The 10,603-nt window shown below is 43.0% G+C and overlaps 1 protein-coding gene across 1 annotated transcript; it reads left to right on the top strand.

Annotated features, from left to right (window-relative positions):
* Positions 1-3,361: 3,361 nt before the first annotated feature.
* imp4 (IMP U3 small nucleolar ribonucleoprotein 4) lies at positions 3,362-10,473 on the top strand. The gene is made up of 9 exons (XM_085787617.1): positions 3,362-3,588; positions 5,368-5,476; positions 5,572-5,655; positions 5,748-5,857; positions 7,333-7,465; positions 8,853-9,007; positions 9,100-9,194; positions 9,282-9,355; positions 10,114-10,473. The coding sequence occupies exons 1-9, from the start codon at positions 3,586-3,588 to the stop codon at positions 10,224-10,226; spliced, it is 876 nt and encodes a 291-aa protein (XP_085643743.1). The 5' UTR covers positions 3,362-3,585; the 3' UTR covers positions 10,227-10,473.
* The last annotated feature ends 130 nt before the right edge of the window (positions 10,474-10,603 follow it).

The following is a 10,603-nucleotide window of genomic DNA, read 5'->3' as shown; positions in this document are numbered from 1 at the left end:
ACAGAGCTACATGACAAAAACACACATGTAGCACTGCTTTCTCATATTAACGGAGTTTATGCACAGTCAGTGTTGTGTGGTAAGGCACTGGTGGATGTTGCAAAGCATGTGTAGTGATATTTTGAGCATAATAGAGGCCAAAGTCACCCAAGTGTCAGACAACAAACAATAATAACGATAAGCCTGGCCAAAAACATATTAGGTTTCTACCCTAATAAGAATAACCATCATCAAGATCAACAGATAACTAGAAAAGAAACTTCAAAACTCAACTATTTACAATATTTACAGAATCCATCCATGTCAGACAATTTACTGCTGGTCATGCCACTGCTCAAAACAGTTCTTGGTTGATGTCAAGCACAGGGCGACGTTGCAGTTTCTGCAGTAAACAGGAGTTTTCACCCTCTTGATGCCAGCGTCCTTACACCTCCTACAGTACCTCCTAGATTCTGAGTCTTTACGCGGCATGCAGGAGAGTCTGGGAGTGGTATTGGCCGGGGCTACCCATTCCGCTGAGCCTTCACTGAAGCCCAACATTTCAGCAGCAAGCTGCTCCCTGAAGACTTTCTGGGTGCACTCCTTCATGGCAGGATCAGACTTGATCTTACAGAGCTGCTTATGCAGCAGGAAACTGTTGACAACAGCTACGTCTATGAAGTGATAAAAAAAAGTCTTGTACCACTTTTGGGTTTTGTGGTGGACGGTGTAGTATCCAATAAGAGCATCGGACAGATCGACGCCGCCCATGTTCTTGTTGTAGTCCACCACAGCATCGGGAACCGGTACGTCCTTTATGCTCCACTCCCCCGCCTCCTTCACCCTGCGCTTCACGGTCTGTCCGCTGAAGGCCTTGTGGAATGTCGAGCACATCGTCACCACGTGGGTGTCCAACCACTTCAGAAACAGCAGGTTCTCTTTCCTCATCCAGCGAATATCCCCCCTGTCTGCCTTTTTTGGTAAGTCATTTGCTTCTGTTTGTGGAAAACCAATCAGGTTTCTCCTGATGGTCCCACAGCAGGAAATGTGTTTCTTGAGGAGATCTCTAAAGAGGGTAGGGCTGGTGTAAAAGTTGTCCACATATAAATTGTAGCCCCCACCAAGCAACGAAAATGGCATAAGATTTACTACAGAAGAATAGCTCACACCGTGAGCTGCGCTGCCCTCTCTCTTCTCACTCTTCCCCGTGTACACAGAGAAGTTCCAAGTGTAGCCTGTAGAAGAATCTGCAAGTACAAAAAGTTTGTATCCCCATTTTGTGGGCTTGTTCTTCATGTACTGCTTAATACCTATACGGGCCTTGCTTGCAACCATTCTCTCATCTATGGAGATGTTCTGATACGGCTGGAAGTGAGCCTTGCAGGCTGTCACGATGTCCGAGTACAGGGGCTTGATCTTGAAGAGTCGATCGTAGTCCGGAGTGTTTTTTTTGCTATCGTTGTCCTCATCCTCTTTGGGGTTGCTGAGGTGCAACGAAGAAAGGATCGCCTCGAATCGGTCCCGCGGCATCTTATTGCCAGGGAACATAAAGTTGTACGGCCATCGTCTCCTCCAGTAGTCTCCTCTGTGGTGGACATGCACGAGGCCGGAGAAGATGATGATGGCCAAAAAGATATAAAACTCTTCCACTGTCAGAGTCTTCCAATTGAACTTCAAGCCAGCTACAATCTTCCTAGATGCATTGATATTTGTGTTGTCGATAATCGTCCTGACAACAGATGTGCTAAAAAACAGCTGGAAGAGCGACAGAGGGGTCCATGCTGCTGTGGTGTCAAAGGTGGGGCCGGGTTTCCGGGCTGGACAGAACCTGAGGGGGTCGGGCCTTCTGTCCTCCTCCTCTCTGCTGTTCCACCTTTGTCCTTCCTCTTCCGCCTTTTGAGCAGCGTGCAGACTAGTTCGACGACGCTTATGTGAACTCAGCAGCGGGGTTGGAGGGGGACGGGAACGGGGAGGGGGAGGGGGAGCAGAGGCCCCTCCAGAGCGCTGTCCATGTTTTAACCCAGCAGAGGAGGACCTTGATGGCTTATATTCATCATCATCATCATCATCCTCATCGTCACTGCTGAAATAAATATATAGAGAGAATATTATAGAATATATATATTGGCAAACAACTGTACTGGTGTATTTACATGCGTGCAGGTGTGTGTGGTGCAGTGGGTGTATGAGAACGGGGGGGCGGGGTGAGTGTGAGGAAGACGGCGCCTGTGTGTGTGTGCGCGCATAGACATCTTCTTGTGCGCATAGACATCTTCTTCAGTAATTATTTTCTCATTAGAAGAAAATGTGGATAAGCCCACTCTTGCATTGAAAAGAAAAACATCAAATACCGTGAAACATATGATTTTGAAAAAAAAAGGGGAGGGGGGTCAGCCCTAGTTTTAGTGTTTACACAAGTACAATAAAGTGTGAATCATTGCAATTTTATTTATTTTTAGCCTATTCTTTTTTGCACATATAGCCTAGGTTATTTGCTGTTTTGATTTCAAAAAAGAATCCTCCAATGGCTTTTTGGTGCAAACCATTGGCCATTGGAGCACTAGTTAAAGCCCAAATTAGGCAAAAATAACTAATTAAATTGAAATAATATACTGACAGCTTGGTCCCCCCCTCAGTTCAAAAATCCTATACGCCCCTGGGTATTCAAGAAAAATACACTCGGACGCCATTACACTTACTGTGTGTATGGACAAAGTCCAACGTCTCTGGTATGGAGGACTGTAATATAGTAGTCCATACACACAGTGAGTGTAATGCATATAACTCCACATAAGAGTATTGTTATAACAGTATTGTTATGTGGAGTTTTATGCCCTATAGCACGTTGTGATCGTTGATTGTTTACATGCACGTACAGATGTGCGCTGTTCCTTCTGTAAAGTTGCTGGGGCTTTAATCCTAAACGTCTGCGACGTAGCATTGTATTAACAGGTAGGCTAAATGTACACACACCTTTCATCTGGTGGTATCTGATAGTCTGGGTCGTCCATGTTGTAGAAGTCTGGGTCGTCGTCACTGTCGGTGTGCAGCTGGATGAGATCCTCTTCGTCTGAGGAAGAAAGCACAGGTCTCATCCATGTCTCCACCAGATCAGGCCCGCTGGTAGCTTTGCTGTCCTCCATCATCATGGCCATGTTTTCTTCGTGTCCTCTTCCACACACTCACTACTAGCTCGCAGTGCACTCTCCAGATTTTTACAGATACGCGGGACAATGGCTCCGCTCCACATTGGTCAATATGGACGATTGACACCGCCTTCTTCTTCTTCTATTGGAATTTGATTGGCGGCTGGCATTTGCGCCACCTTCCAGGCTGGAATGCGGTAGCAGGAAAAGAAAAGGGAAAACAGTAGCCCACTAGGAAACTCATCTAGACTCCAGCACTCCCGCAGTTTACCAGTAGGTGGCGGTTAGAGTGCCTAGTGGCGGTAAAGCGCCCTGAAAACCGTTGCGAGGAAACAGTCAGTATCGAGCACTTTTATTGGCTCCCCTGTTCAGCGAATCAGAGAAGCTCTTGTATGGACGTTGTGTTTCCACGTGAGTCGTGCTGCTCGCCTGCTGCTAACAACCAGCTACACAAGAAAACATGGTAAGTTGGCTTTGTTTGTGTCTGTGAAGTGTGTTGTATGTTGAAACGTTAGGTTTCAACAGGACTGCTGACGTTAACTAATGCTGGCTTGATATCCTTCCTCACTGACGTTAACGTGAAACTGTTCCACGACTTGTTACCCGGTCAGTCAGCTAGCAGGACTTCTCTGGGGGAGAACAGGAGGTTTTGTATTTGGTTTTAATACACAACACATACATGAACACGCGTTACTATCGTGTCATATCACCCATACAATCTATCATGGTTTTTGTCGAGTTGTTGTACAACATTTAACCTGTAAATGAGTTTATAATGGTTCCAGCTGCCTGACACTGCCTCTTACTGTTACCTCTCCAATGACTAAACATAAAAGCAGCTTAATACGTCACCCCGTAAAATGTTGTAAACTTGTATGTATATGAGATTGTTGGTGAAGTATAGATGATGTGTAGTGTTTGATAAGGAGTAATATCAGGCCTGGTGCTCAACCTCACTCCCTCTGTTGTTGTCTCACAGTCCCTCTCCTGCCACCTCCATCATAGATTCCAGCTGTGTTCTGCCTCTAGAAGCAGCTCACCTGATCAGTTTGTCCTGCAACATCATGCCTCCTTTCTTAAATGGATAGTTCAGGTTTTTTGAAGTGGGGTTGTATGAGGTATAAAGCTGCTTAGTGTAATATAACATATAATGCAATCATTATTTTCTGGGCAAATTGAATCGTAGGCAACTGGACTTGTATTTGTCTGGGAAGACGTTTTGCCTCTTATCCAAGGGGCTTTATCAGTTCGTACACAACAAGTCTCACTAGTCCGCACTAGCTAGACAAAAAGACAGTGGAGTAAGACCTAGGTGTTTAACCTCTGTGGGAGTGGTCACCAGAGTACCTGTGGGTGTGTTTACAAAGGTACTGGTTTCACTTGACCATTGTTGGGGTCCCATGTGACAGTCGTTAGAGTCCTGTGCCACTTGGGGAACGACAGTCGGGTGAAACTGAAATTGGGAAACTACCAAAGGAAACACTCCTATTATTCTATTCTATATATTCTATTACTCAGTAATATAGAATATTCACACTGTATTCTATTACTACGTTGCTTCTGAGGGAACTGTTTCCTACAGCGGGGGAGCTACTTCAGTGCGACACACAACAACAACACAGGACAAGCAGGATAAACATTTACCCGCCCCGTGGCATGTAGCCCTCCAAAATGAAGTCGCCAGGGGAATATTTTAGTCACATTTGGCGACTAAAATAGCTAGTTTACAGCCCTGATTATGTAGCTACAAGATGAACAAAGCTGTACAATTAACCATCACTTATTTGGACCTCATACCACTCCACTTCAAAAAAATGGAACTATCCCTTAAATCCTTCCTCCACAGCATTTCACAGAGTGGAGCAGAACACTGGCAGCCATGGGCACAGGAAAAAAACTGCAGGAGTTTCTTACCAACGTTTAGAACCCCTGGTGGGCACATGTGTCTAGTTTGTCATCCAACTCCAGACTATAGAACGTCTAGGTCCAGACATCCTCCTCATCAGGGCCCTTAATGGAGACTGGATGCACCAGTTTCCCAGACTAATGATAGTAATGGTAATGATAGTTTTGTCCATCCCTGATACCTCCAAAAGTGATGGTGCCATCTAAGAACTCATCTCATCTCTGAGACGTTGAGATTACCCACATGTTCCTGCTAAATGAACATTAGGCCTATTAAGAGCTTGCGTCTGTTGTTGAGACAGTTTGGTCTGACTCTGACGGTCTCTGTAACCTCCAGCTTCGTCGGGAGGTGAGACTGAGGAGAGAGTACCTGTACAGGAAGGCACAGGAGGACAGGCTCCGAACAATAGACGACAAAAAGCAGAAGCTGAAGAAAGCACTCGATGGTAGGATCATGGCACATTGCTGAAATTCTGTTCTACACAAATTGCTGTACACATTCTGGTCCTTGTATTACAGTTCCCTCTCTTTCTCTCTGCAGAAAATGCTCTTCTGCCAACTGAGATTCGCAAAGATGCTCTGCAGCTACAGAAACTGGTGGAGTATGAAGACGAAGGAGCAGAAGGTTGGTGGTGTTGTTTCTCACTGTTGTCAACAGACTGTCCTCCGTCCTCTATCTTCTGTCTTCAGTCATCATTAATTCTTTTGTCCCTGCAGGCGTCAGCTCTCACATGGATGATGAGTACAAATGGGCTGGAGTGGAAGATCCTAAAGTCATGGTCACTACATCCAGAGACCCCAGTTCTAGGCTCAAAATGTTTGCAAAGGTCAGGACGGCTTTTGTGTTGTGACTTAATCTAGAGGTTGTAAATTAAGGACAGGCCAATGACAGGAAGCTGCCTGTAGGATGTATGAGCACAGGGAGTATGATGGAAGTCTTTATGAAAGGACAGCAGACATACATAGCCCTTCAGTTTTTAAGTCTCTACCGTAAGTTGTTGTTGTTCCTAACTAGTAACCAAGTGGTAAACTGGCCATAGTTTATTTTTTATGTGTTGTTGTTTCTTGCACAGAAGAAATGCACATCACAGCACGGATAAAAAAAAAATATTGAAATTGTCTGCAGAAAGATTCGATATCTCACAAACGAATGAGTAGCAGTACATTTAATTCAGATTAGAAAGATTAGAAGGACTAATAGACTTTTTACTGACAGGCCTGGAGGGATGATGGTGCTTAATTTAGTTGAATAACATCCATAACAGTAACAGTTTGTTCATTTGTTCAGGGCCTTAGATAGACTAAAGCTCATCCCAGCACAGGCAGATAATCCTACAGTCACGTCAGACTGCACATTCTGCTCACAATCCTTAGCACTTGTGTGCTAACCTCACTGTTAGCCGCTAAGAGCTAATGCTGCTCATTAAAGGCTGTTTTTATAAAAGAACAGCAGACATCTCTTTTTTTTTTGTACAAACCCATTTTCCTGGATTTGACTGAAACATTTAGAGTCAGAATAAATTCACATGAGGGACTTGTCAGAAAAGAGCTAGGGGAAGTTTCACCAAACTTCTTGTTTTCATTCTCAGTTTGTTCTTTATTTAAAAGGATAGTTCAACATTTCGGCAAATTGGCCCATTGCCATAATCCCTATAGTCATCGCAATAGGTTTGTTACCTTTAATTGTTAATATAATTTTAGAACCGCCGAGCAGCGAGCTGCTCTGAGCTACGCTACGGAGGCTAATTGGATTTCTTGGTTTCCCTCATCAAACTCATCAAATACACAATCCAACAACTCCAAAACGCTCTGGTGGACAAGTTATGACCTGCACATTCATCACGCTATGAGATAATAAATAACGGAACGTTACGAGACAGAGTTGTTCTAGCGGTAAATTCATGCAAAACCGCTGATGTGCGTTCCCGTCGGAGGCTGTTTTTCGGCAAGCAGAGACTGCTTTACCTCTAAAACAACTCCGTCTCGTAACATTCTGTTATTATCTATTAGCGTGGTGAATGTGCAGGTCACAACTTGTCCACCAGAGCGTTTTGGAGTTGTTGGATTGTGTATTGATGAGTTTAATGAGGGAAACCAAGAAATCCCATGAGCCTCCGTAGCGTAGCTCTGAGCAGCTCGCGGCTCTGCTCCGCCATTCTAAAAATAGCTTGCACCAACAATTAAAGGAAACAAACCTACTCCTAAAACTATAGGGATTATGGCAATGGGCCAATTTGCCAAAATGTTGAACTATCCCTTCAACAATCAGTTGAGTTGATGTACATTGTGGAACTGGTTGCAGGAGGTAAAGCTGATGTTCCCTGGTGCCCAGCGCATGAATAGAGGAAACCACGAGATCGCTGCGCTGGTGCGAGCCTGCAAAGCCAACAACGTCACAGACCTCGTCATCATGCATGAAACCAGAGGACAGCCAGGTATAATCAGTCACTGGGCCTGTCTCTGTCTCTACAACCAGGTCCTAATCATTATGATTCATTGCATTTTTAATAACTCTCCTCTCCATGTCTTCTCCCCTGAATTGTCTTCATCCACTGCAGTGTTTCACATGTTAAACTGTAGATATTAGGGGTGTACCCAACCCGACTAAGAATTTTCATAGTTGAATCTGATTGGTCAGGTTTTTGCCTTTAGAGAGACTAATCGTCGAATCATTTTGTTTTTTCCCTCATTGATTCATCATGTCATTTGCTTCTTTGAGCTAAAACACCCAAATAAACACATTTAATTCTATATACCCTAACCCAGGGTGATCAGATGAGTGTAGAAACAGATTAAATGCTATTGAAAGCCAAAATAGTTTAGGCATACAGGTGATGTACTTGATGATGTGGAAAAGTGTATTCCACAAATTTAGAAGGGATAGTAAAAACAGATTTAAAGGGATAGTTCAACATTTTGGCAAATTGGCCAGATTCGTTACCACAACATCAATACAAACCAACATTTTTATTTCTTCTTTTGATGAATTGATGTTGGTTTGTATTGATGTTGGTTTATATGTGACATGTCTTTATGCCTAATTGCCTATTGCCTATGTAACATGTTGCCTGTGAAGCACTTTGGTGCAAATGCTCTTTGCTTTTAAGGTGCTATATGAACAAATTAAACTTAAAGCAGAAGTAAGTGATATATTTGTGTTAATATAAGTCTTAAATAGTTATATCTTCCGACAGCAATCACTTACATAGAGTGTTTGGACTGAAACACGGGTCTCTCAGTCACTCTGCTCTGCTCTGAGCCGAAGAGAAAACATTTATCGTATCCTACAGTTTTTATCCAATGAGGAGAGAGAACGGCATGCAGGGCTGTGTGTGCAGCCAAGGAACGCCGTGAATGTGGTGACGTAGCGACGAGGACTGTTATGGTGCGTTCAAGGAAACTCGTATTTTTCCGACCGTGAAGTGGTACCAGTTCGATCTGGTACGAGTTCACCGGTCGGAAGTTACGAGTGGCCGTTATAGTGACTTTCACCGGTAAAACAGGTCGGAAAAACACGAGTGGGTTGCCTGAAACGCTACAAAGTCGTAAGTTGTGACTTGAAGCTGTAATTTACGATTTCAAAAGCCTGCCTGGAACGCAGCATTAGCGAAAACGACCGGACCACTTACTTCTGCTTTAAACCCATTGGAATAAATGGATTCATAGTGTAGCAGTGCCGTTGTTACACTGTGTCTGACCTGAGCTCCAAAATCTAAAAATGTATGGCATTTAACACCAAGTTGTGTGTTTTTGTGAACTTCTATGTGCACTATTGAAGAACTTTTCCATGGGACTATCTGATTTTCTCCTGTGCATCAACAGATGGCCTGGTGGTGTGCCACTTACCATTTGGACCCACTGCTTATTTCACACTGTACAACGTGGTCATGAGGCACGATGTTCCAGACATAGGCACCATGTCTGAGGCTTACCCCCACCTCATCTTTCACAACTTCACCTCACAGCTTGGCAAGAGGGTAGGTGCTGGACCGCGCACTGTACGCATGCCATCGGTATTTTCTTTCAGCGCTCGTTTGAGTAATACAGCTAATTAATTGTGTTTGCACAGGTATCGAATATCCTCAAGTATCTTTTTCCAGTGCCCAAAGAGGACAGTAAGCGTGTCATGACATTCGCCAACCAAGAGGACTTCATCTCTTTCAGGTCAGCGAGAAAGCACCCCCTCAATGTAAATGCCCTACACACCTCATGTTACTGGAACAGTAATAATAGTATTCCTTTTCATTACAGGCATCACACCTACAAGAAAACAGACCACAAGAACGTTGAGTTGACAGAAGTGGGACCCAGGTTTGAAATGAAATGTAAGTATGGATAGATAAGTCTTCTAGAGGTAGAGGCAGGGGGCACAGGTTTGTGACTCATCATGAACAAAATCCTGATGGCTCTTGGATTTATAGGTAACAAACTTGTCAGCATGACATATAATACTCCTCTGTGTGGAATCTTTTCAGTAGTTCTCTGCACCTCTTCTCTGGTCTTAATGGCAGTTGTGGCCCAAACATAGCCTGAGAGACATTGCTCAACAGTTAGTATGAGACAGGATGTTGCATCCCAAAGGAACGTCATCATGGCTAAAATCACAACATCTCCCACTGACCACAGTAACATCAATAATATTTTGTTCACACACACATGGGCTGTGTTATTATAAACTGATATTATCTGATGATGAACATATAACAAATGTATTGATATAACTTATATGTCGGCCTTATAAAAAAGTTTAGAAACTGTGATTTAAACTAGTTAGTAAGACCAGGCCTAATTATCCTAAGAATGTACAGAAATAACAATTACATTGGTGGTTAAAATAAGGACCAATGAAAGTTTGGTGAAAACACTTCAAGTCTGATGTTTAAAAGCATTGTTGTTTACAAACTGTCCTTCTGAAAATGCATTACAGAAGTGTAAAAAAAAAAAAAAAAACATCAAATAAAATAGGAATTAGGAAGAAAAGGAGCCAGTGTGAAATTAGAATTTTTGTTTTTAGACATATTCCTCTGTTCTGTTCCGACTATTTTGGGATGCGCTAAATGTTAACATGTGTTCTTTTGTTTAGTGTACATGATCAAACTGGGCACCCTGGAGAACGAGGGCACGGCAGACATCGAGTGGCGTCACCATGCGTATACACACACAGCAAAGAAAAGGAGGTTCCTCAGTGTGCAATAGGAGATATTCATGGACTCTGAGAAAGTTTAACAACACTGTTGTCAAAACGGTGATTTCTTATTTTCTGACTAATAACATTCTTAAAACATGCAGTTTGTTCAATAAAAAGTCAGCTTTTGTTAAATAACCATTTCATAAAAAAAGGTTTGTTTTCTGTTCTTTGTATTTTATTTTTTTTCACCTTATACATACTATATGGACTGTATTATAACTGTCTACTGTTTTGTATTAAAGGTTGTTTCTAAGGACCTGTGTGTATCAGTGGTATTTTGTGTTGTCAAATATACACTGAAGTGAATGAATATCCACCCACCACTATATTCGCTTTTGCCAAGTGCATAGTGTAGTTAATGTACATACAGTATTACAGAACGACA

This window comes from Trachurus japonicus, chromosome 9 (assembly GCF_045865225.1).
Source record: "Trachurus japonicus isolate A0001 chromosome 9, Traja_1.0".
NCBI lineage: Eukaryota > Metazoa > Chordata > Actinopteri > Carangiformes > Carangidae > Trachurus > Trachurus japonicus.
The sequence above is the reverse complement of the archived record's forward strand: the minus strand, read 5'-3'. Positions and strand labels throughout refer to the sequence as shown.